The sequence below is a fragment of the Melospiza georgiana genome, chromosome 3 (assembly GCF_028018845.1).
Source record: "Melospiza georgiana isolate bMelGeo1 chromosome 3, bMelGeo1.pri, whole genome shotgun sequence".
In the NCBI taxonomy this organism is placed as follows: domain Eukaryota; kingdom Metazoa; phylum Chordata; class Aves; order Passeriformes; family Passerellidae; genus Melospiza; species Melospiza georgiana.
Genome location: NC_080432.1, coordinates 62,015,222 through 62,042,554, shown reverse-complemented (window position 1 = coordinate 62,042,554; position 27,333 = coordinate 62,015,222). Strand labels below are relative to the sequence as shown.

Sequence of the window (27,333 nt, the reverse complement as noted above, 5' to 3'; positions counted from 1 at the left end):
TACTAGATTAGATGATCTTGTAAAGAAAAATGCATTAATATTTTTAAGTTGCTTAGCTAATTTATCAACAACCCAGGAGTAAATTAATAATTTTATATTCAGCACAACATTTGTGGAGTAAATCAGACAGCACACCATATGCTGAATGGATAGGATAGAAAGAGATATGTAGTAATCACTTCAAAAGTAATTAAAGTATATATAACTTCTGTGTGGCAGAAAGGACCAAAGTAAGGTTTGAGGTGATAATTAATTTAGTGTTATCTTACTTGTTGGTGAAAGACCCAGCTAACCTTATGTGTGTAAAATATAGAGTTTAATTATTCTACATTTGTTTGGGGTTTTTTTGCCACGTCTCGTTTAAAGACAAATTGCATGGTTTTTAATGTTTGAAAAAAGAAAGAATTCTTAAGAATGTGTTTCTGCATTGATCTCCTGAACTTCAAAATTGTCCTTTTCCCTGTAAGCTGGGTTTGTTGTTTTAGTATCTTTCTGAACATCATTTGCCCTGCAGGCTTAACATTATTTGCTTTGGTATCTACTTCTCTGTTCTCAAGTTGCTTTTTAGGTTTGGACATACTTTTTTGTAGGCTGGACAAGATGAGCCTGAAGTGACATTGCTTAAAAAGAATGACAGCTCCAAATCATTGAATTAGTGCATGTGATTGCCTCTTTATGTCCCAAAATTGTGTATGTTAAAACATACACCAAAAAAAAAAAAAAAGATATTTAATTACTGTGATGTCAAAGATGTCAAAACTTGGTTTCATCTTACAGTCATTGTGTTTCACACTGAGTAATAGGCCTTCCTGCTGTGTGCTCATGTATTTTTTCTGTGTGTATCACATTAATAAATTACTTTCAGAACTTTGCAGAGCTAGATGTCTGTTCTTTTGTATTAAAACAGGCTGTTTTGACATATAAAACCACTTGGAAGGCAAGCTGAGCTTTTATGAGGGAAGAATTCTTAATGTGATTTTTAGTGTTAATGGTTTTTTTGAGATCTGAAGTATATTTGAAATGTAGCTCTCCCGTGTCTTTGTATTATATAATAGACTAGAGTTGGAATGAAATAAAATGAAACTGTACTAAATTGTCTTGTCTTTATAATTTCAGTGGCCGAACTGGAAAAATTCGAGTGCAGTCCCTGAAAATTGGCTTGATGTCTCTTTCTAAGGGCCTTCTGGAAGAGAAGTACAGATGTAAGGAACAATTTCTTTTACAAAATACTCTATATAATTAAGTCATGTACAAGGGCAAAAACCCTAGCAAAATTTGTAGTAAAACATTTCTCATGCTTAATGCAAGCCACTTTTCTTTTGAGTAAGTAAAAGAGAATTCTTTCTATTATCACCAGTGACAATGGCTAAAGTAGGATTTATATCTTGGCTGGAAAGTATTGCTGTCCATTCTAAATCATCTGAAGTCACAGTACTGCAGTCCCCAAAAGAAAAGGAGAATATAGCTTTGTGGAAAATAGAGAAGTATTATATTTGATTTTTTTATCTCTTGTATGTATATATGTTTTGTTTAGGGATAAAAAGCAAGTTAGTGCTGATTGCATCAGATTGATATGGCTGATAAAGCAAGGAAATACATCAAAGTCCTGCAATTGTATTTAGTGGTCTACAAGAAAGACTATCTGAACTCTAAAAATGGTTTTCTAGTGTATGTGCTTTCTGCCAGGATTTCGCAATTGAAGTTTAAAATACGTTGATTTTAGTAATCTCATAAGCTTGAGAAATACCGAGTAATATAAAAATATTTCACAAAAAGAAAATGCAGGACCAGAAGAGAATTTAGTAACTTCGTGGAAAAAAAAGCCCTGACAAATACAGAAAAGAAGATGGAGCACTATATTGCAGCATTCTAGATGATGGACATTTATATATTATGCATATAATCTCAAATTTGCTGTTCTTTACAGTAGTTCCTTGACTCAATTTGGAAACGCATGAAAAAAATTATAGAGACTGAATTTGCTCCATGTACCTTTGGAGCTCTGCAAAAACATTTCTGCTTTCCTTAAGAGCATTTGTAAGCAGTCTTGTAAACTTAGTTATTAACATTGAACAAAAGTAGAGGTGCTTTATGCATTGGGACATATTTTGACATCTGAATGACATACTGAGACTTTGGGGTGTTTAGTTTCCTTCTGTCATTTGACATGTGTGTGAAGTATTCCATAACTAAAAAAGGGCTTGATGGACATTCCTTTGTTCCATGATGACAGTTCAGGAGGCAATCTGTTGTTCTGTGTGAAATAAAAAGTTTTCATAAAGTGTAGGAGTTAGGCTGTGGGTGATAAACTGATAACCCTAGGAAAAGATGGCTTTAAAGGAACTCTAAAACCTGAGAATACTCCTATTAAATTGCTATTGGTAATACATTATTATACAGTTGCCAAATACAGGCACTGAAGCAGAATGAAGAAATTACCTGGTCAGCTTCATATTGATGTTGTTGCTTTGTGTTTAGTAGTAAAATTAAAATGGCAGCTGGTGGTGGCTACAGATTTTACATAATTTATATGAACAAGATGGACTTTTACTCTGAAGGATGCTGTGAGAAGTCCTAAAAAATAAGTTTCAGAAGACTTTTGTACCTAGTGATTGTAACTTCAACCTGAAATATATCTGAAATTAAAGTAGTTGCTTGCATTTTTGAAGTACAGAATTAATAGTTAGATAATGCATCCTTTTTGTTGTAACTTCAGCTCTGATCAATGTGCCAGGCTTTGATATCTTTGTTAGCTCTGTTGTCCTTATGAACCTTAAAATTGTCACAGAAGAGCCCTTCAATCCAAAAGAAATTTTGCTAACAAAGGAAGTGTGTCAGGTACTGTTCTTGGTTTGCAGTGGCTTTTGAAGTCAGTGTTTTGGGGTCCTCTGGCACGAGCTGTCACAGACTCATCTTTGATATGAGCTCTTTTGGTTCTCTTGATTTTATTCATACCCTACTAATCATCTATTGTTGAGAGAAATTTTGTCACATCTACTGAGTTTTCAGTCTTTAAGCAAAAATTGTAATGGAATTCCTGAGTGTTTTCAAGAAAGTCACTTGGAAAAAAAACCAGGACCTCCAAAGATAGATGCTTAATGCTAATTACCTGCCTTTTGATTTTTCCCTTTCTTAGACCAACCCCTGGCATTTGCTTCTCCTTTTGGCTGTTCTAAGAGTTTCTGAGGCGTTGGCAATCACAGGCTGCTCTGAGAGTGACAGCCATCAGATGGTTGTGGTTAGAGCCCTCAGCAGAGCACAGACTGTGCCAAAAATGCACTAGCCTTGGAGAGGCAAACTCTTCTTAGAGTAGTTGGTGGTAAAATAAGCAAGTTTTCTTGTTTTAAAAACTTTTGGCTGAACCCTTAATTCTTTTGTAAAACTCTTGACCAGAATGTTTGCTGCTCAAGTGCTCCGCCTTCCTAGAGACTGGATGTTCATTTCCAGTATAGGGAGGATGTTTTCACTTGACACATTTTTAAAAAATGTTTTGACAGAGAAATTTTTGTGATTTTTTTTTAAATTTAATTAAGCTTTTTTTAAAGATTCTAGACTTCTGTGTTGACATGAGAATGGGTCTTTAATTAAAGGCCTCAATTGCTTTAGAGGAAACACTGAAGCCTCAATTAAAGAATGCCTATTCTTGAAAACATTTAAGACATGGTTAACGTCTAGCACATGCCTGAGTGGTCCTGAGAATAGAAATGGACCTGCAAAAGTAATTCAGTAGTTGTGGGCTGCTTACATCTATGCTTTGGGGTGAGGAGTCTCAGGCTTCTTTTTTGTTGTTGAGGCTAATGTCCTGGTCTGGCCATAACCATGCTATTCTCTGCTTTCTCTTCTGACAAGGAGTGTCACTTGTGAGCTGCAGAAGAAGGCATTTGTATGTACTTTACACTTGTTTCTAACACCCACAGCCCAAACTGGCAGCAGAAACAGAAAAAAAACCCATATGGAGTTTTTTACAGTGTGTAGCTTTTGGGTATTGTGTAAAATCTTTAGGATTTGAGATGAAAAAGAAGGGCTACTTAGTAAATCCCATCTTCAAAGCAGTTCAGTTTTCAAGTGATGTACAACATCCTTGGAATGTGATGGGGTTTTTTTACTGTTATGTTTATGTTGTAAATTTTCAAATAATTTGGAACTAACTTAAAAAAAAGAAGAAATTAGAACGTGCATTCTGTTTGTGACAAGGCCACATAAAATGTGACTTGTGAACATCTTTCTACTATCTGATTATCCTTTTGATTCAATAAACTTTTCAATATTTTCAAGTATCCCCTTCTTTATCAACCATTAAGTACTTTTTTTCAGGTTGTCCAGCTAAGTTACTGAGTCCCACTGGTTGCAATCCTCAAAATACTAGTGTGAGGCTAAATTTATTTAACTGATTTCTCTTTTCCTGGTTTATGTTTTTTTCATACAACTCAGATCTGCATAATCTTTTCTCTGCTTCCTTAGTCATTCTTCTTGTACTTTGGTAGAATCCCTTATACAGTTTAACCTTTACATCAATGTATTTTACGTTGAAACTCCTTTAGTGTGTATGTACATGTTAACAAATTTCATTAAAAAGAGGTTGTGGCTTTTAAGATGTGTGATGTGTGGAGTCTTCCACTGGTGGGGAGTTGGGTGCCGGGGCGCTCCCTGTCAGAGCTAAAGCAAGCTCTCCTCCATCTCCTAGTTGAGAGATGTTCTTGCCATGCCTCCTTTGCCAGGGAATGGCTCATGGGTTATTTGGAGTAAGTAGGTCAGATAACAAGAGGATTCTCACTTTCCATGCCTTCAGTTTTGGAGCTTCTCCTCCTGTGTGCCACATTGATGGCATTGAGGGGTTTGGGAAAAGAGAGTGCCATCCATGAACTCCTTGCACCTGGACAGCCTTTGGTTGTGGTGCAGCTGGCAGTGTTAAGAAACAAATGATTTGGAGAAGTTAGAGCTCTTCAAAGGTATTTGCAGGTTTCCTCCTAGCTAATCACTTTTCCCTCTCCTGTCGCATCGTTTTCCTCTATTTACCAGCTCCACAGTCAAGTGAAGTTTTAGGGCTTAGGAAATTACTGCCTCCCAGCTCCAGCAGCTAATGAATTGTTCTTCTTCAGTGGCCTGTTTCCACTGCAGACTGATGCAAACAGAAAGAATAAAACAATTTTTTCTTTTTTTTAATGTACTATCAATTTTTTTAAACTGACTCTTAGAAATTGAAAAGCTTTGCCATCTTCACCTGAAGATAGCCAGGATCTGGGATTGCCAAGAGGAACCTGCAGCTGTACAGTACTAATTCCATCCCCTAATTCTGTCTGTGTTGGTTGTTTTTTTCTCAACACTGAGTGAACAAGATGCTATAGCTGGTGTTTGACTAGGCAAGAAAGGGCGAGAAAAATACAATAAAATCTAAAAATTAGTTCAGTCATTTGGATTTTTATTTTTTTTTTGTGAAGGTCCTTTCTTCTGCTTCCACCTCCTTTGAGAAGAAAAAAACTGTCCCTGGGCTGTCTGAAGCACACTGACAAAGCTTGCCAGTTGCTCCAAATGAAGGGCAAAACAATTTACACCATGTAATAAGAGTTACTCATGAGTGTTTCTGAACAAAGGTTGTCTTTTTCTTGATCAGAAGTGCAGTCAGACTGAATTTTCAAATGTCATTTATTTCTAATTTATTGGTAGTTGTTCTGATGGGAAACATGAAAAAGGAAGGGCATTATATAGATGGATTCTTTTTCTTTTAAGATTACTTGGGGCTTTAATCCAAGCCAGCCATTGAATGCAAAAGGGGATTGTAAAAACCAGCTGGAATGAATATAATAATTTGATTCCACCACTTCTGTAATTTGTTCAAATCACAGAATGAAAAAATATTTATTAGATAAAGTCAGCATTTAAGATGTTTTCAGAAAAGATTAATCTCTTGACTGAGTGCTAATGTACACAGCTACAGAGTTCATAAATCAAAATTGTTGGCAGAAACATTAATGTTTTTAGCTGAGCATTTTAACAATTAAAATTGTCCAATCAAAGAAATGTGCTTAGAAAGCACATGAGAAATAATAACTGTACTGCTGACAGACCTATTAACTCAGTGTTTTACTGTGAGTTTAGGTACAAGCACTATGTTCCTTCCCAGTGCCTGTATCTGGAAAAATTTTCTTGATCCCTTTCAGCATCAATTTTTTCCATTGTTGCAGTCATTCTGGTTCACCTATTTATACTGCAGGGCTTGACACCTGCCTTAGGAAAATGGAGTCAGTGAAGGAAAAGTACATGGAAGCAAACATGGTTATCCAGGAAGAAAATGTGATTATTGCTTATCTCAGGTCTTTCTGGCTGCTGTTCTTGCTTTAAGCTATTTCACATGGCCAGATGTGACTTGTGGTAACTTCTAGTCTCAGTTCAGAGTGATTGTGCTTCTGTCCCTAACCAACTGAAGCATGACATATTTTTGTAGCACAAGAAGTGGATATCTGAAATATTATTTCATTCTTCATGGAAACATAAAATAGTTTGATTTGGAAGGGGTTTTAAGAGGTTATCTAGAACAACCGCCTTGCAATGAGCAGGGTCATCTTCAGCTTGATCAGGTTGCTCAGAGCCGTGTCCAGTCTGGCTTTGAATCCAGGGATAGAACATCTACCACCTCTCTGGGCAACTTGTTCTAGTGTTCTGCTAGCATCATTGTAAAAAAAAAAAAAAATTATCCTTAATAACTAGTCTAAATCTACCTTCTTTTAGTTTTAAAACCATTACTACTTGTCCTATTACAACATGCCCTGCTAAAAGCTGTGCTCCTAGCTTTCCTGTAAGGCCCCTTTGAGTACCAAAAAGCCACAATAAGGTCTCCCTGGGGTCTTCAGGTTTAACAACCCCAACTGTCTCAATCTTTCTTCAGAGTGATGGAACATCTCTCCTATGATGAGTTTTTAGCCTTTTTCTGGATCTGCTCTAACAGTCCTTGAATTTAGAGAAAAGGATGTTGTGGGGGACTGTGTCAAAAGCCATACAGAAGTCCAGAGATGTGACATTTATAGTCATGCCCCTGTGCAATAATGTAGTCATTCTATCATGGAAGGTCATTACGTATTTCAGGCAGGAATTTTTGCTGGTGAAACTGTGCTTCCTCAAATCACCTTCCTGTCCACTATGTGCCATAAGAAGCCATATATCTTCATTTTTTTGACCTTATTTTTCTCATTTTGTATGGTTACGAATCAAGATTAGATGAAGGTTCTGGGACAGTGGCTGTTTGTAACCGCAACAATAATACGGAAATTAAAAGCTTGAGCTGCAGCATTACTGAATAAAAGGAGGTGTACATGGAAATGGAACAAGATGGTATCTCTTGTTGATGTTGCAGACCTCTTCAAGGAGGTGGCAGGCCCTACAGAAATGTGTGACCAGAGGCAGCTGGGCCTTCTGCTTCACGATGCTATCCAGATCCCGCGACAGCTTGGGGAAGTGGCAGCCTTTGGTGGCAGCAACATTGAACCCAGTGTGCGCAGCTGCTTCCAACAGGTAAGATAAAGACCTTCATGTGAAGAACAAAATAAAACCAAACTTTTGTTTACTTATACATGCTGATGTAAAAAGAAGCAAGGAATATAAAAATATCCACTGGGTTTTGAACAGAAATTAATATGCTCCTGCAACTAAGTATGGGAAATTCATGTGAAAATGCAGCTGGGAAAGATGGTTTATGGTTTAGGAGAGGATCAAACAGATTTTATTTAGCTAAAAGAATATATAAATCTTCATGATTTTGACAGTGTTTGCGGCTCTAAAAGCTGTTAAAAAATTTTGTACTGGCCAATTATCCTGCTTTGCATTGTTCAAAGGAACCCGATGCTGTGAGAACAACATGCTTTTTCCAGCTGGAATAAGGCATGATCTCAACAGAACAAGAAAATGATGTTGATAGTAATTTTTGACCTTGTGCATGAGGAAATTATTTAGCATTATGTTACTGACAAAAGGCCTTGCAGTTGCATGAAACTTCAAGCATAGTCTTTTTTATATTGCAAGCAGAACATGGAATAAAGCTCTTGCAGCCTGCTGTGAAGCTCCACGCTACATGCAGGGGGTTAATGAGGCTGCAAGGAGTGTCTGTCTGTTTAAAGAAGATGAGAATTAAAAACAGAATGTTGTAATGGACCACAACTAACTCAGACTTTTTCAAGGATGCCTAAGGCTCCAAATGTTAGGTAGTGATAGCCATTGTGCTTCAGTGCATTATTTTTATGAAAGCAGCTGATTTGAGCATTGTCAGAAATTTTATATGGATTAAAAATACACAACAGTTTATATAAAATTACTGACTTGGATATTTCTCATTTTATTAATTGAACATTAAAGATTTTAGTGAACTTTCAGAGGATTTTCTTTTGTTATTCTTTCATAGAGATTTCTACATTTTTGTCCAGTTCTTTAAAAAATGCAATTGTGCTGACTTTTCCCGAAACTATTAGATTCATTTCTGGATTCAGGTGATTAGGATAGGAAGAGTGTTTGTCCAGGTCATGAATAAGTTGATAGATACTTACAGAAGTTGATTTCACCAATTAACCATGTAAAGCTTCCCCTGATGTCTTAACATTGCTGCTTCAGACAATAAGGGATGGTGCTTGAATTATCTATCACTGCCTTTGAGTGGTTTGAGTCATATTGAAATAAATTTTTCATTTATCATGCACAAAGGGACCCTTTATGTCCCTCAAATATCTACCCCATCTCCCATGTTATTCAGCTATGGGTGGGGGGTACTAGCAAGATACTGTTTCAATACTTAATGTATTATTACAATTATACTGATAATGAGGTTGCAATCCCTCAACTCACAGGAGTAGTTCAAGTTTAGTCCCTGGTTAGGACAGCATAGAGAAAATGTGCAGCTGCATGTCAGTTATCTCAGCCCAGTGAAAGCAAGGATTTTGTTGGTGAGGAAGAATCGCTCTTTTGTTTCCATTCTTCTCCCTCCTGTTGCCAAAAATGAAATTGGACCATGAATAGGTTAAGAAGCTTTCCATCATGTGTTACCATTTAAGAATAGCTTTCATTTTAAGCTTTATTTTATTGCTTCTATTGAGCTCAGAAATATTGAGCTCTCTTGTTATTGCTGACAAAGTTGATGAATACAATACCTTTGTAGCTAGGCTCCTCTTAAAGAAAATGTGGAAGTGTGTTCGCTTGTTTCTTAAAACAATCACGTAAATACATCAGCTCGAATAGATTCTTGCAGTGACTGGCTATAAATGGCAGATTCCTTTCTTGTTCTTTGCCTGTTTGTTTGTTTATTGTGTGTGCATGTTATATTTAATGTGCTAACTAGAAAGAACACCATGGGCTTAGAACACAATAAAATTTGGTGAGTCTTGGGGCAATCAGTACACACATGCAAACACTACTGACTTTTAGTATTTTGTCATCAATCTTAACTCAGAAGTGAACCATGTCTTCAATATGTCTAAATTGCAGAGTGTGCTCACTTGCTTTTCGAGTCAAATCAGTTGAAAGAAAGCTTTACTTTACAGTCTGTTACTTCTGTACTATGTCCTCCATCTTTCTTACCATCTGTCCACTCTATCACAGCTGTTTGGTCTTCTAAAGTCTTAATGACTTAACTTACTTTCTTTATTTTAATTTTCATTGAGGTTATTTCTTGTATCCTGTAAATAGTTTTGGATTAAACTGTCATGGAAAGAATTCATGCAGGTTGTTGGGGTCTTTTTTCCATAGATTTTTCCAAAGAAAATCTAGTCTGCTGTTTTGTTGTTGTCTTTTTTAATTTGGATGTGGGTTTTTCTCTCCACAGAACCATAATAAGCCAGAAATAACTGTAAAGCAGTTCATAGATTGGATGCGCTTAGAACCACAGTCAATGGTGTGGTTACCAGTTCTGCACCGTGTGGCAGCTGCAGAAACAGCAAAACATCAGGCCAAGTGCAACATCTGTAAGGAGTGTCCAATTGTTGGATTTAGGTAAGAGGAAAGGTGTTGGGTACAATATTTCTCTGAAAATATCCACATTTTCAAGCCTTCCAACAAGTGAAGTTTTTTCCTGTCTGTTTTTCCACTGTTTTCCTTCTTTAAGATGGGATCTGTCACCCATGGTGAGGCCACAGTGTGGCCTGAGCCAGTGCAGTTCTGGTTCATGCAGTGCCACTGTTGGACACCCAGTGGTCCTGTGCCTGACAGAGGCACATGGGCTGTCCTCAGATGGTTTTGGATTGGTGGATTCAAGAGACAGCAAATGAAGTATAAATGCACCCCATGTGTTCTGTAAGCACAAGATCAAAAGGAGGTGATCAGTAAGAAAAAACATGGACTGTCTGTCTGCTCTCCTGCATAAGGCTTGGGAAACTCACTTGTGCCAGGCAGTGTAAAACAGCCTTCAACATCAATCTTTCCTTGCTTAAAACAAACACTGATATGTTGCTGTGATGAGACTTGTAAAGTCCCTATGTCCCTGAACATAACCTAACTTTTCTCTTTTCAAAGAAAGGTGTGATTTCTAAAAGAAAATGTTACATGGGGAATATTCTCCACGTTATTCTCCTAAGGTGTAGTTGGTACCCTTAGTAAGTAATGCTATGACTAAGATGCATTTGTAAATTGATTGCTCCAGTGTATAAAGTGATGCAAACCTTATCTCCAAAATCTGCATTAGAGGCCAGAGGTGAGCATAACTGGCTTTTTCCTCTACTGTGGTCATGGAGTCTAATGTATTATCTAGGAAAAATATAAAGCAATCAATCATGTAAACACTTCTAAGATTTTTCTTTAGGTATCTAGGCAGATGAGGAATTTTTGTTCATCCTTTTAGAGGATAATAATATGAATCTTGAGGTCAGATTCATCTTGCCTAGTTTTAGGAATGCTGGCTTTAGTCACTCTAATGGGATTGAGCTAGCAACCCTCTTTTTCTTTTTTTTATTATAAATATAGGTATGTGATTATTTGCAAAAGTAATAATCTGATCAAACTTTGTTGCCAGTCTTAAAAAGAGATGACATTTTCTAAATGTTCCAGTCTTTGTTATTGTTTGAGGAAGCATAAGGTGACAAAGCTCTGGCACAGCTGTGTTATAGTTGTCTAAGTTGCACTATGTGTAGGAGGGCAGAGAGATGGAAAGGAAGACAAAGACTCATTTAGAATGGGTCATTCTAAATAATTTCTACAATGAAGCTAGAGATCTGCAACAACAAAAGCATCTAGCATCTTAGCAGAAGGTAAATGTAGCCATTTAATGCACTGGCTCTTAGAAAAGATTATAAACAAGTTGGATCAGCATCTTTTAAAGTGAACTTTTACATTTATAGACACATATTCTCTTGCAAAACAAAACATAAAACTCAACAGGGGAAAAATGTGGGGAACTGAAAACTGCTCTCAGGAAGCAATTTAATTTAAACTTTAACTATTCAGTAGCTATTCAATTTGGTTCAGTTAGCTCATTTTAGTTTCATACAAATGATATAACCTCATCCAGTCAGAACAACCATAGCATAGAAACAGTGGGTGCAATCTGGAATTGAACTGTTAATTTAGTCTAAATAAATAAATAAATCATGTTCCTGGTGATTACATTTAATACGAGGGATACTGTAGAAGTTTGTTAGCCTATTTATACATACACTCTCTTAAAAATCAACTAAAAGTAAACAAATCATTGTATATTTTTAACTGAATTTTAAATTATTCTTACAATTCATGAATTCCTGAGAATTTAATTTTCTGAAATGTGTGTTGAGTTTCTGAGCACTAAAATTATTTACCAACCTTTAACTATTGAGTATAAAAACTGAAATAAACCAGTCTGGTTTATAGAAGTTTTTTTTGAGATAACAGATGAATAGTAAATAGAGGAAAAGCAGAACTAAAGCAATGTAGTTTAAAGTCAGTAAAAACTTTAAAATTATAAATTCTTTCCAGTCTATCAGTGAAGCTGATGCCGGTATGATTTTCTGCATCAAAGCTGTTTGGGCAGCAGGTGATTGATATATGCAGTTACAGACTCTGTAATGCATTTCAGATGGCTCTCTATATTGATATGGAGACAGGAACTTGTAAATACTCAGTGAGGTGTGTAGTGTAGGAAGGTTCTGTGGACCAAGAGGGCTGCAGGTTTGCTCTGTCCCCTGCAGCTGCTGTGGTGGCACTGCTGTCCCTGGCCTGCAGCCGTGATGAGCGCTGCCCGTGCCACGTTCTGGCTGTGCACACTCACACACGCCAAAGTTCTCTCTCAGCTAATCCCAACAAACTCACTGTGTCCTTGTGTTGCTGCTGCTGAAAAGCAGGTGACCCATTTCAGAGAGTAATTTGCTTTGTGAGGCTTAATTAGAAGTAAACCTCTAATCACTTTGTTTAATGTCCCCACAGGTACCGGAGCTTAAAGCATTTCAACTATGATGTTTGTCAGAGCTGCTTCTTTTCTGGCCGCACAGCCAAGGGGCATAAATTGCATTATCCAATGGTGGAGTATTGCATACCTGTGAGTACCAGTTTGCTCAGTGTTTCTAATGGATTACAAACCAGATTTGAGGTCTAAATATTTTTCCACAATCTTTGTTACCTAGCCAGGATTTCTTTTACATGTGTTTAATACAATTTGTCTTCCTACCTTTCTCTTTGGAAGGTATCAGGAACATTTCAGGTTTCGGTGATTTTATGTAGGGATGTTTGGATTCTGTAAAAATGGGCAGCAGTAACCACTTCTGAGAGAACTTAAACTTCACTACTGATTGGTAAAACAAAGCTTGAATATTAAATGTAACTGCTGTTCTTGTATACTAGCATATATATACGCACGATAAGGGTAAAAACATGGCAGAAAAAAAGGAGTTGCTTTATTATTGCTGTACTAATGGCAAAGAGTATTTAATATTCTAGTAATGCACATTAATATTTTTAGGAGACTTTGTTTTCGGGTCCAGCATTTCCTTGCTTTGTGAAAATGTGGCTAGAAATAGATTGTGTTTCATTCTGTTGTGTAATTGCTGTTTACTGGGATATATCAAAGTTGATGTGTAGCTGAAAAAAAACCCAAAACCCAGAAATAATAGTTTCTAACCAGAAATGGTGTGAGATGTTTACCAGCAGTACCTGACAAAATTAATTTTATAACCCTTTATTTTCCTAATGATGTTTCAAACACAATTTTTTAAGGACATTCCTAGGAGTCTTTCTTTACTGAAGGAGTGGCTGGGTTGCTACACACAAATACCACTCATGCTTTTTTTTATCAGATAGCTATTTGCAGTCAAGAATTTTACCTTAGAAATAAATTAATAGGATAATTTGTATGTGCTCTACACAACAGTGGTGAAAGGTCTGCATGCTTAGAAAAATTCAGACCAGAAAGTAACTAGAGCTGATTCAAGAATGGCAATTTTCAATAGTGTTATGAAATTCTGTGTGTTCTTCTAGTAGCAAAAATTCATTGAGTTATTTGTCTCTTTTGATGTAGTTGTTGGACTTACTTACCTGTGTTTTCCCTCTCTTTTTTTGTCTGGCGTGTCTTCTGTAATGGAATTCAAATTCTACAAAGTAGTGGTTTTACTTCATTGTGGTCAGAAAATAAAAATTAGTAATGTTAATATATTTTCATTAATTCTATGACCAAGTGTTAATATTTTATTGATAAATCTGCATGTCAGGGAATACTCTGAAGAACATTTTTAAAGTAGATTTGTTGGTTTTCTTTCAGCTAGTTTTAATGTTTATTATATTTTATTACATGACTTATTCTAACCTCAGGATTTGGAGGTCTATTATTAAATATCATTAAAAATTCACTTTTTTTCTGGTTAGAAACCTCATCTTTAGTGGAACAGAAGTACTCTTTTTTACTGTCTATAATATGCAGGAAATTCAGAAATTGAGGTGTAAGGAGTGTTGAAACAGATTATGCTGCTGGTCTGCAGGATAAGATATCCTTCCTGTTGAGTTAGTCAAATACAGATTACATCTGGTGTGAGATATTGTACTTTCCCTAGAACATTATGGTATCTTTCTCATGAATTCCAGGTTTTGTCTGAAGTTGCAGATTTGATATCTAAGATGAATTTTCAGGTCTTGTTAAACAAGTTCACATTGTGTAACCGTGAACTATCTCATTTACAAGTGAAGGCTGACAAACTGAAAATATATTCTGGAAATGGCTGGAATCCTGTCTGTCCCTGGAAATAGGGATGGCTTACATTATAATGAAAATTTCTGTTACTGCTGCAGAAAAAAAGTGGTTTTAAGGCAATATTAGGTGTAAAATAAGGTAGTGTAAAGCAAAAGCACCTTCTTTCCATGAAATATAGAAGGGATGAGGTGACTCCTTTATGGGATAAGGGGGAGTAAAATGACATTCTTGATCAGAGTGAAGGAAGGCAGGCCAGTCTAAAAAAGGGAAAAGGAAGGAACTTGAGGAAGTTTTAAGCAGAGCAGAAGAAAAGAAATGGCATAGAATTCAGGTGATGCATAAAATTAGAGGTCCAGAGCGACCCCAGTTAATTTGGAAGTGGAATATGAGAGCTGGAGTTTTATTTGGGTCCTGATCTAAGTGTACTCTGCTACCTCCATTTCTGTAAAAAGAAATGACCCATTATATGAACAGACCTAGTTGCCTGTTAGACTTCCATAATCAGTACCCATATGCAAATTATTTTAACTAGCCTTATCCAGTCTAGGTCTGGAATAAATAATTGATTTCATTAAAAGAATCCTGTATTATTTATTCTTGCTATTTGTAATAATGCTCTGTGGTTGGAATACTAATTTGTTGCTAAACCTCTCTACATATTGAACTCATTAAATGCAATACAGTAGTCAAGAATTGCAAAATTTTTTGCAGTTAGTAAAATAGCTTATATGTTTAAATGGAATAATGCTTGAAAAATAGCATGGACCTGGGTCTGTGAAATAAAATAAAAGCACCAAAGTCCACTGAATTGTTCCTTAGAATCCATTATATTACAGTACAATAGCTTGAACAGGAAGGGTGCATCTGCTCTGCCTTTTCAACTAAATTCAAAGGCTGTTGATGTTAAAATGGTGCTTTCTTTGCCAGTGTTGAAAAGCAGAGTACAAATGCATGTACTCACCAAACTACATTAATAAAATCTAGCTTCACTTTCTTACTGCTAATGCATATTAATACATTTTTATCAAGAATACTAGTAATAAATAGGTAAAAAAAATTGCTTCCATTACTTAAGTTGACATTTAGAACTGGAGCTTAGTCACAGATGGATGGAAGACCATTTAATTGTCTTCAGGTGAATGGTTCAGTGTAGGGTATAAAGGGATTTCTCAGAAGCACAGTAAGTTCTTATCAAATTTAAAATAATTTGGAGGATGGGTTAAGGAATATGTTCTCCATTGTAATGACTTTTGTGATATTTGCTTTAGGTAAGAATTGCTTCATAATTTCAGATTAGGACCATTTACTCCTCATGGTTATATGTAGTTACTGCATTCTAATCTGTAATGCCATTTTGCATTTGTCCTAGCTTGCAATTTAGTTTTCTTGATGCTGGGGGAAAAAAAAATCATTTTAGTAACTTCAGTTATGTCTCTTCTTTCATCCAGGATTTAGAGATAGGTGTGAGAAGCATCTGAAAACATAATTCTCTCTTAGGTAGTAGAAATGCAAAATTATTCTCATTTATTTTTCACCTTTACATAATCTTTGTCAGAAAAGATGGGGAGATAAGATTCTTAATGTAAAATTTTATACGGGTGTGTAAAAATATTGTTAGATTTTCCTGGCATCTAATTTGAGAGTAGTCCTACATAACTACCCACAGAGTTTATTTTTAGATTTTTTTGAATTGGAAATCCTCTCAGTAGTGGCACTTGTGTTATATTAATGTGGTTGTGCTTAATGACAGCATACTTTAGGGAGGTTCACATCTCTTCTGGGAATCAGTTTCTCTGTGTGTATTAAAACAGTTAATTGGTTTTGTGTTAGCTATAATAAATGTAATTAGGAGAATGATGACTTAGGTGTGGACTGGTCCTTTTACATAGCTAAATGCAGTGAAAGGAATAAGAATGTGGGCTTCCATTTGAAAAAGACATTACTGAGAAATAAATAAAATTAAATATATATGTATTATAGGTATTCTTTATTATTTATTCATTTTCACATATTTATTGCAATTTTTATATTATATGTTATGTAATTTAGAGCTCTACAATTAGTTTATTGCAATCTTGATATTACTCTTTTAGCAATGAATACTTGTTCTATTTCCAATATACTGAAAGCAGACACCAACTGAGTTTTTAAGATATGTATAGAAAATGTATTTCACCATGCTCATTTTTTTTCCACTGCTTTCCTGGTTTCTTAAATTTTTATTTGATTACAAATAATTGTATCTTCGTTTGTTGCTGATAACTGTTTGTGCCTGGCTGGTGTTTTGAAGAGCACTCATACCAGTTTGTCAATTGTTACAATGTTTTTTTAGTTTGGTATGGCAGCCATGGATATAAAATATTTCTTCCTAAACTTTGTCTTGCTCTAAGAACTGAGGTTTTAAATTCCATTTGAAGGCATGGTCTTTGGAATGAATTTTCAGTGAAGGAAAGTATTTTTTCTTTGCTTTTGAAGTAGGTCTGAAGCAATGGTGCTATTTGTACTATTGATTTGTGTGGAAATAGCCAAGATGTCATGATGTAAGCAAGTGTACAAGGTACCTGCTAGTTTTAATTTAGAAGATAGATTCTACACAACAATTCCTGGCTATTCTTTTTTTAAAGGAAAGTGTTATAGTACATCTCCCTTGGCATGATTTTGGATTGGATAGTATTTTGTGGTTATATCCCAAAAGGAAAAAAAAAAGCCATTTTTCAGAATTGCACCTTAATTATATGTAAGTTAAAATAAATCTTTCAAATCTGCTCAAATTTCACTGGTTAGTATTTGCAATGCTCAGTCAGTATACAGTCATATAAGTCCTCTTTCTGAGAATCAGGTTGTCACACCAAATAAAGAATACACCAGAGGAAAAATTTTGGCAGCTCAGTAGACATTTATTTCTACAATGTGTGGGTATTAAAATTTTCATTCCTTGGCCTTGGGGCAGAGTTCCATCTGCTGGAGTTGCTGTTGCATGATAGTGAGCAGCCCTTTGCATGGCCTCATGTTCCTTCTTTGGATGGCGCAGTGGTTGGAGAATGATTTTGTGAACCCACCCTGGATTCGCTTTTTTATTAAAATTCAGGGGTTCAAACAGCCCTTGGTCACAAATTTACTCTGTTGTCTACATTTTAAAGCCACATATGAGAAGCTCCTCTCAACACTAGTTTGTTTTACTCTTTTTATTGCTCATCTGAAATGCATTACAGAGTTTGTAACTGCGTATATTGTACACACATTAAAATATATAGATGAATACGGAAATATTTTTAGGCTTTGACAGCAGAGAATAGTTTGCCTGACCTGCCTCTAGGCCACTTGGTAGTACTTCAGGAAAAAGATGACAAAACTGAAGTCTTCCTGTCTATTTTTCACATGGTTGTCCATCAGCTTTGGCATCCTTTGATGCTAACAGACTTCTCCCAAAGCAGAGGGTACAGGAATTAAATTTGTAGTTTGTTACAGAGTCTGGACTGAAAGTCTGTAAAAGCTGTTGCAAAAATTCAGGTAATTCTGGAGGTGAATGGCCGTGTTTTCTTTACTGCAGTTGCAAGAGAAAATTCTCAGTAGTACCAGCTGGAAGGGGATGTTCTGTTGAAATACTCAGCCCAGTCTGAGCACATACACTTTAAAGGCAGACTGTATACTATTGTTTCTTTCTGCAAATCTCTTTTTTGCCATTTTTGCTTGTATTTTTTGCCTGTATGTGTCTCTGCTTTTGTAGCAGAAGTTAGTTGAATAGTATTACCAAAGTAGTGCTGCCATTATTACTGTGATTATCACCAGTTCAAGGGATTTTTAAAAGCACTTGAATAAATTTTAATCTTGTTCTCAGGATAGGGTGGTGGGCAGGGAGGGAGCAGAGATGAAAGGGGCTATGCAGTTACCAGTTTTGGAAGAGGCTGCATCAGTTAAAAAGCTGCTGGGAGGGATGGGAATGTTCATTGTAACTTGTAAATTTAGACTTGTAGAATCTTGTGGCTAATTTATGTCCTAATCTTACTCTGTGGTAGTAAGGAGATCACTGAATCAGTCTGAGTTTGTTACTTCAGGCACCAATTGTTCTTATCAGGTCTGCCTGTGTTTTTGAACAGTGCCTGTATATTGGCCACCGCTTCATCTGTGAACTTTTTTGACTCTGGAATATTACAGGTAGTGGCAGAATCCTATAGGAAGAGATTTGGTTACTGGAGAAAGTGCTTATGAAAATCTAACAGAAAATAGGTTAGCACATACCATTCCCATCTTGTGGTAAAGTTTTCCATTGCAGCTCTAGAATGGGAAGCAGTAAGGGCTATATCCTACCAATTGACTTTTTCCCTTATAAATTTTTTTTCTCAAAAATTAATTTTTTGTGTTTTTTAAGACTGCATATAAATGTTTAGCTTAAGACTTGAACCTGTGTCAATTTTTTTCTAATTTATAAAGTAATTGGTAGATGCATTTATTGCTGGGAATTTGAAGCCTAGCTATTATTTTCCAGTAGATGAGAATCTTTGGTACCTTAACATTATTGTTGTACCATATCTCAGGACACTAAAAAGGCAATTTTAACATAACTGAAGTTTTAAAGTTCTTCCTTGTAATCTTTTTCAGGACAGAACCAGCAGTATTAATCAATAATGTTGACATTAAATCAGCACTATATAGCAATGTTGATTTTTTTTTTTTTTTTTTTTTTTTAAAGACAACATCTGGAGAAGATGTACGGGACTTCACGAAGGTGCTGAAGAATAAATTCCGGTCCAAGAAGTATTTTGCAAAGCATCCCCGGCTTGGCTACTTACCGGTGCAAACAGTGTTGGAGGGTGACAACCTGGAGACGTAAGCTTGGTTTATAGAGCCGTGGCTCCTGGGGTCACTGGCCTGTTCCATCAGAACCAAAAAGCTGAAACTCAAAAGATAGCCAACAACAATTTCAGAGCCTTGTGCTATATTATTCTGTGCTGTTTCACATTATTTGCAGATCTTCTCTATTATTTTTAAAGTAACATATTTTATGCTTAGATTTTTATCAGCATTGTATTATAAAGCCATGGATATTACCATGTCCATGGTAATGGACAAAGCAGGTAATTTTGGCAGGGGCTGAATAGCTGTTTTACAGAGAATACTTTTGAGGAGACTGGGTTTTGGAACTGCACTGCTTATTTGAATATGTCAAAATTCCTGGAATTAGAAATTTCTGAGTTAATTAGGGTCCTACAGGCTTCAGAAATAGTGGTGGCCAAATCAGAGAGAGCACTCTTAGTGTCTCCGTGGTATTATTTATGGCGCTGACAGAAGTGCTCCACTTTATTTACTCAGTTGGCAGTTGTCAGCAAAAGACACTCTTACAAGAGCAAAAATTAAGATGTGTTGACAGGGTTCTAGAATTAGTTTCATGGCTTGACTGTCCCTCACATCCTGGAGTCTGTGGCACTGCTGCACTGTCTGAACACAAGATAGCAACAGCCCATGCGAGGCTTCAGCAAAGACACTCTGTGTCCACGCAGCAGCTCAGTGCCAGTGCCCACAGTCTGAGGGCTTTCATGACTGTAGGGCTGTGCCTTTCATTTGCAATAAGTAAACAAAACCTTCTCATTAGCAGTTTAAGAGACAGGAGGAAGTAATCTGAAAATTGTCTGATTGATAGCCTGGCTTCTAAGGAAGCAATGAACATTCAAATGTTACCCACCAAGGCAGTCTTCAGCTACCACCAACACAGGAAAGCAAAGCTGCTTTAATGTGGTGGAAGTTTGCCAATGCTGCCAGAAATTGAAATGATAAAACTATAATCACAGGTCAGAATAAAATTCTGTTGGTCCAGTCATGTGGGAAATACACAGATAAATTGTCAGCATCATGCTGAGAAAACTCTTGGTATTGGTTCTCTGCCCTGCAGGTGGCAAAACTCAGTAATACATTCCTGCCAATAAAAAAAAAAATTAAAGAAAATAAAAACTCTTATAGTTATTCAAGTGTGAGAATGTAATACAATATGTATTGACCTCATTATTTTCATTCCTAAGGAAAAGAAGCATTGATAACTGTGACTTATGGGGGAGGTTTATTGGTGGGGTTTTGCACCCCACTTTTTTTTAATACATTATATTGTTTGCTTTGAAATGAAAGTTCCAGTACTTGAGCAGAGTTTAAATGAATTGATTATGGTTTATGAACTGCAGTTCAATCAATAACATGATTTGGATTTTTCTTTAAATTGATTTTTATGTAACAAAATTAAGTACGTAGGTCAGTCTTCTGCCTCTCCATGACAAGTGGCAGCATTTGTTGCTGTCACTTTTCTACATCAACTGTTACTTGTTCAGGGTGGGTTGCTGTTTGAAGTATTCTGTGTTTCTCCAGCTTTCTCTTGCTTAAATAGTACTTAAGTTTTTGTTTCACAGTTTAATTCTTTCTCTCTCTCTTTTTTCTTTTTTTTTTTTGTGTCTTCCTTACAGTCCTATCACTCTCATCAGTATGTGGCCAGAGCAATATGAGTGAGTATGCAGAAGCCCTTTATGTGGAAAGCCTCATTTGCCAGTTGATTTCTTTTAGCTCAGTTGCAGCAAATCTGATGTCCCTAAATGGGACTGTAGGGCACAGCTGACCCAAAGCAATAAAGCCCTTGGGAATATAGTGCATGTATTTATTTGTCATCAGTCTAATTTGATTTAAAAATAATGTTGTCTATATCATGAATTGCTTTAAACACCACTAATTATTTTATTATTATTTTTAAACTAGTCCTTCCCAGTCTCCACAGCTGTTTCATGATGACACACACTCCAGGATAGAACAGTATGCTACTAGGTAAGAGAGACATGGTTTCTCACAAGTCTGCTGCATTTTGTGGTTGATTCCTGCAGTTTTTAATGCACACTACTGGTTAGGTATTATTTTTTAAAGATATCTTTCTCTGTGCTTACAAGATTTACTTCTTAAATCATTAGGTTCTTATTATGAACATATTAAAAGTAAAATAAATGTGCTAAATCTATCATCTCTCATACAGAATGGAAGCTGCTGCAAAATTGTGTTATTTCTAAAATGTGTCATTATTGGTTTCTTTCTTAATTTTTTAAATAAGAAGAAATAAACAGAACATGTTCTATATATAGGTTTTCCCAGGAGGATATTAGAGCCAGGGTTTTGTTTTCTTCTCTGATAGGCTGACACTCTGCATTACTGTTGGCTTTTAGCAGAATAGGTTGTAATTGCAGATGTTTTATGTTGTGGCTTTTGTGGGGTCACCCTAGTCCTGCTATGATAAAATGTCTGTTATGCCAAGTCCATCTCAATGTGTGTGTTTTGTTAACTCACTTCTGTACATTCAGAGCAGGTGATCACATAATCATTTTAAGGCAGCAACAGACCTCTAAAATCATCAAGCCCAGCCATTAACTCAGCATGACTGTGTTCACCACTAAACCATGTCCCCAAGTGCCTCTCCCATGTGCCTTTTGAACACTTCCAGGGAAGGTGGTTCCATCTCTTCCTTGGACAGCCTATTCCAATACCAGACCAGCTTTTCACAGAAGAAAATTTTTGTAATATCTAGCCTATTACTCCCCTGGCACTACTTGAGGCCATTTCCTCTCATCTGGAGTTAAGGGCATGATGATGGTGAAATATTAACCAGAGACACCCTCTCAAAGATAACTACCATGGGAACTGACTAGGTTTTTCTTTGGGTGGTTTTGTTCTTGTATCTGATCTCCACAACTGAAAAGCAATTTTAACTTTTTCATTTCTTTGAATAAAAATTCTGAGTGCATATTTAAATTAATAGCATTCTAATTTATGGGCAACTTAAAATTCTTCAGACCAATTTTTTTAAAATGCCTAGAATATGCAGCAAGAGAAAATAGAGCAGGAAACAAAGCTGAAGGGCTACCCACAGTCAGCCTATTTTTTTTTTTTGTCCCCCAACAGCAAATATTTTCATGCTTCATTAGTAGTATAGCACAATGACATACAAAGTTATTACAGAGCTTTCGGTTATTTGAAACATGTCATTCATATGAATCACCCAACATTTCTTTGAATCTATAACTTAGGCCATGTTGTAATCAATTAAAGCCCCTGAACCAGACAAATTTCTCTAGAGAGATGGAAGAATTTTCTGTCTACCTGTGTCCTCTTTTCAGGCTTTTTGTGCCCAGATGAAGCTCAAAATCTGGACTGTCAATAAAGATCAGTGGAGATACTAGGTGCAATAACTGCTTTCCCTCTCCTCCCCCTCACCTCTTACCAGTTCTGCTTAGGATGAGATTAGCTGAAGATGGACTGTGCAGTTCTGAATTATCATTCAGGATACAAACCTAAATCTGCTCCTGTTATGTGCCAACATTGCTTAGCAAAATGGACAATTTACTACTAATTGCCTCATAGGGAATCTGTCTAAAACTACTCAGGATTATTTTTCTTCTAGTAATAAAATCTAGAAAAAGAAGATATAATTCTGTGTCTTTCATATAATTTTTATTGTGTCCTTTCTAGTTGAATCTGTTATGTATATGTTACATATAAAATAGTAAATCTTTTTTATTGTCCTAGTCTTTTGAGCTAAACATCTTTAAAGAAATATTATCGGGGCTTCCCTAATAAGACAGTGCCCAGCAGAAACAGTATATTATGGCTTAAAGCCTTCACTGTCACTGGTTGGAGAACATTCAACTCCCACTTTCCTGTTCACAAAATCCCCTGCCTGGAGCAAGGTATCATCTCCCTGTTCTTGTACTGTGTCATCTCTGAGTTGCTTCCAATTTCCTTCCTCAGTTTTCAGTTTCTATCATACCCTAAAGGCTTTTTGCTACTCTAGGGTCCCTACCCTGTCTCTCTGTGCTCCCTCATTTGGGCCATCTGCTGGTTCCATATAGTATCCCAAGCAAATCCTCATTACTGATGGGAATTCTAAATGTGACAATATCGTTGTAATCTGCATTTGTGAGTTGAAATATTTGTTACTCACTAAGGGATCCAGGGCAGGCCCTTCTCTCTTGAAAGTAATAGGGATTGTACTACTTCCCTATGTGACAAAGGGACTGTGAAGATTAATTTCTAAAATTATGTTTCATCAAAAGATTTAAAGATGCTGAGCTTAGCAGCTTTAAAAGGTGAGTTGTAAGCATTTTGCCCACTGTGAACTAGATTTGTTTGAGATGTCCTAGAGCAGAGATGATCTGATTTGTCCTGAGTCACTTCAGAGATTCTCTTCCCTTCAGGGGAGATGTGGGAGCACAATGTCCCAATCCAGCCAAGGTGGAATAGACAATCAAGTTGACATTCAGTGTGTGCCTTCATTTATGTCTCGTCTTTGACCTCAGGAATAGTAACAAATGTAGAGAAGGGCAAATTTTCTCCATTCTAAAAGTTGTCACCAGAGTTCCCTGTTCTTTAGAGCCTTGCACACTCCTTTCAAAAGGAAGTTTGAAGATGTCTATAGTAATGCACAATTCACTTGCAAAAATATAGGTGAAATTAAGATATCTTTATAGTAAAGGAAATAGCCTTGTTTGGTACAGTTGAATATATGTGTAGAGCATTAAGTGTTCCTAAATTTTTATGTACATCTCTTGTGTACATAAGGTACATCTTTCCTGGATACCTGAACAGATAGAAAGTTTCTGCTTTGATTTTAAAGAACTATGTGACCTTGTACATACAGTCTAATAATCTGGTCTTTTTAGATTAATTGCTTCTAAAATGAGGAAGTGTAGGCAATGATTCCCTACAATTATACTGCTTTTTATGGTGTTTCACAGGACTTGTCTGTCCACAGTGTGGTATTATTTGCCGAGTATAATTTCAGATGTTGCATGTTCTATATTTAAAAAGGATTCATCCTCTTTTGTTAGTCCAGCTTTAGAAAATTCAAAAAGAAAACCATCTGTGAAAACATCTCTTTAACTAATTTTGCCATGCGAGTTGTGGTGATGCTAATGATAATTATGATAGAGGGAGAAAATACACTTTTTTGTTGCTGTTTGGCAAGTAGAATTAATTAATGATAGCACAAGTTTCTCATAAAAGTCCTCTGGATTAGAGGTTTTCATCACAAAATCTAGGGAGTTTATTCCTAATCATGTATACAAAGATTGCCATATCTGAGCTTTTTCTAAGTAGAATTGATTTCCCACTGCCACTGTTAAAATTGTGCAGGATGTTGTCTGAAAGTCGTGATCTTTCCCTTTCAGGCTCGCACAGATGGAAAGGACCAATGGCTCCTTCCTCATGGACAGCAGCTCCACCACAGGAAGCGTGTAAGTACCTCAGACGCACTGTGCCTTGCAGGAGCTTTGGTTATAGGTTCATGCTAAAATCTTCAGCAGTTCTAATACAGGATTCAGTGCCAGTGAGAGCAACTAATATGTATGAGCCCAAGGATGCCTCTATAAGTTTAATTATTCCAAGCACCAATTGTAGAAATTGGTGATGTTCACTTGATGGTGTGTGGGAACTCTGTGTTTGTCAGCCATTCTTCTTCAAAAGTGGGCATATTTCATGTGACTCCTAAAAGCCCACAGCTCTGTGCCTTCTACTTTGTATTCCTTTTCTGCTTTTATCATAGTATAAAATAAAATAATCCTTTTCTAGGCTTTTGCTAGACCCTAGACAACTTTCTTATTAAAATAAAAAATCATCTCTACTTTGAAGATTCTTCTAAGCGAGAGTAGTGTTGCTGGTTCTTGTTTATATTTCAGTTTTCTGGCTGCTCATCCATCTGTTTGTACCTGGAATTGTCCTGTGTAATAAAGATAGTCCTACATTAATTTTACCAATTTTCTCTTTTTTTTTTAATTATGTGTTATCTTTATTGTAAAAACCAATTAAAATGCATTGGTTCTATGCTTGGAAAACATAGAACCCCTTGAATTGCTGATGGATTAAATAATTCTTTTTTAATGTAGAAACAAAATTTTTAAACTCATTTTATCATCAGTTCAGCTGATTAAATCAGCATTGTAGGACTCTGCCTCTTCTAAGTTATTAACAAATACCATCAGCCTTTTTAAAGAGGAAAACTGAAATTGTTCTTGTTCAGCTTTAGTTTAAAAATACTGTAGGTCTCAGTAATACTTTCATTTACTGTTTTAAAATTTAATAATGAAATTATTCTATCTGTAGGTAGTACACTATTAACAATTTACTTTGCTTGAAAGAAGCACATGTGACCCCTTTTAAATGTTGCCTCTTTCCTGATTAATTAACTCTATTTACATACCAAATAAAACTTTTTCATGCAAACTGTTTTAATGTGTTTCTGTCATTGGCACACTCACCAGTGAGAGAAATGCAGCCAAAATATTCCCTTTTAATTTCCCTTCCACAAAAAAAAAAGAAGAGCAAACATACTGTCATTTGGCAGGAAAGCTGCAAACTTGAAGGCAGCTAAATGCTCATACACTTGAGTTGTGTATTTTGAGATTAATGAGCCTACTCATATACAAAGACAAAACCACCATCCATCCCAATGGTGAAAAGCAGGATGTGTGCTTGATTTTTACTGGTAAATCAGCTGTGGATTTTAAAGCAATTTCCCTGCATTCCTTTTCCTTAGGAAAAAAATCAAGATGGAAAGCTTGTGTACCAACAAGTGAGAGGGACCTCTGAATTTGGGTCTCAGTCAGGGGACTGTTACACAAAATATAGGCAAGAAAGTAACCATGTGTGGCACCTTCTGTTTTACTTGCAGATTACAATGCATGCTCTCATAAAGTACTGAAGTACTCAAAATTGTGAAGACCTGTGGTTTAAAGTTTAAACTATATTTATAGAATCATTTAGGTTGGAAAAAACCTTTAAGACCACTAATCCAACTGTCCAAGTCCACCACTAAAGCATGTTCCCAAGTGCCACATCTACCTCCCTTAAATGCCTCCAGTGATGGTGACTCAAACCACTGCCCTGGGCTACCTGTTCCAGTGCTTGACAGCCCTTCTTGATGGAGAGGTTTTTCCAGGGAACTACAGAGCTATGAAGTTTGTATCCCAGTTTGGATCAGACATTGCTGAAACATTGGGAGTTTAGGATTATAGTTTAAACTTATATTTTTTAATGCCTCTTAACATAGAAATGGGGATAGTGTAACTGTTCTTATATGGATAGAATTCAAAGGAGCAATTTAAAATGTGAATACGTGTTTTTTCAGTTCAGATGTAGAGCTCTCAACCAAGCTGCTTTTTTTTTTTTTTTTACAGTATTATTTCAAACATTCAGGAAACAATTACTGATTTAGAAATCAAATTCTTTGCTTCTCATAATTGGATTTCTGCTTCATGATCTTATTTTTATCGGTCCTGAAGAGTCCTTCAGTTTAATGTGAATATAGAACAGAGGCAGTGTTGCACTTGATTTTGAAAGTTACTTCTTTGGTCTTATCAAGTTCACAATACTTTTAACATTCTTCATGCTTCAGAGATTATGTGTAAGAAGTCATCTACATTTGAATAAGAAAACTTCTGCTCTTAGTTAAATGTAATGAGTTTATTTTCAGGAACATTTTGCAATATGCCATTTGATTAAGAAAGCACTCATCAAAGATAATTCTTGGGTTCTAACTAACCTGTTTTCTTGAATGTCATTGTGACTTTTATCTCTCTGACTAAGCCTTTCCAACACTCCCCTTTTCAAGAGATATGTGAAGTCCATTAAAAAATGCTTTTTCCTTAATCAGAAAAATAGTTGTAGATAGCAAAAAAAAAAAAAGGCACAGTCTCTACTGTAGTATGTCCAGCTTCTTTAAAAGCATTCTAATGCTCTCATGCATGAATTTTCTGATACAAATACAATGAACAGAATTGTTTTCCCTTCATTTCATCTTCTCCTGACATTAGAGAGTTCTAAATGTTTAGGCTAGAATGTTGTGATTAATTTTATTTGGCTTTAATTCATGCCAAAGCATCTCTATCTTTAAAGCAGACTTATCTATCCACAAATTAAGATGAGCATAAGGAGAAAATTAAGTCTTTACAATAAGGAATGATAAATAGTGTTCCTAACAGAAAACTATGCCTCACAATTTGATAAATCATTATCAAAATGTATTAGAATGAAAATAAAAATTGTTAGAGAAATAGGACAAGAGTGTAACTCTCCTATTCCTGTAAGGTATGAACTATCCTAACCAGCCCATACTGAAGTGAATTGCAGTGGACACAATATAAATACTTTCAGAATAAATGCGGACTTAGTAGCTGTTTCTGGTTTGTGCCTTTACTAGCAGT

The 27,333-nt window shown here is 36.0% G+C and overlaps 1 protein-coding gene across 2 annotated transcripts in view; it reads left to right on the top strand.

Moving 5' to 3' along the window:
• UTRN (utrophin) overlaps positions 1-27,333 on the top strand; it is a 309,554-nt gene that overhangs the window by 263,577 nt on the left and 18,644 nt on the right. For both annotated transcript variants that reach the window (XM_058021836.1, XM_058021837.1), the window contains 8 exons: positions 1,117-1,202; positions 7,349-7,506; positions 9,800-9,966; positions 12,367-12,478; positions 18,810-18,946; positions 20,566-20,604; positions 20,852-20,917; positions 24,304-24,369. In XM_058021836.1, coding sequence (XP_057877819.1) covers positions 1,117-1,202; positions 7,349-7,506; positions 9,800-9,966; positions 12,367-12,478; positions 18,810-18,946; positions 20,566-20,604; positions 20,852-20,917; positions 24,304-24,369 — 831 coding nt within the window. The remainder of the gene's footprint in view (positions 1-1,116; positions 1,203-7,348; positions 7,507-9,799; positions 9,967-12,366; positions 12,479-18,809; positions 18,947-20,565; positions 20,605-20,851; positions 20,918-24,303; positions 24,370-27,333) is intronic.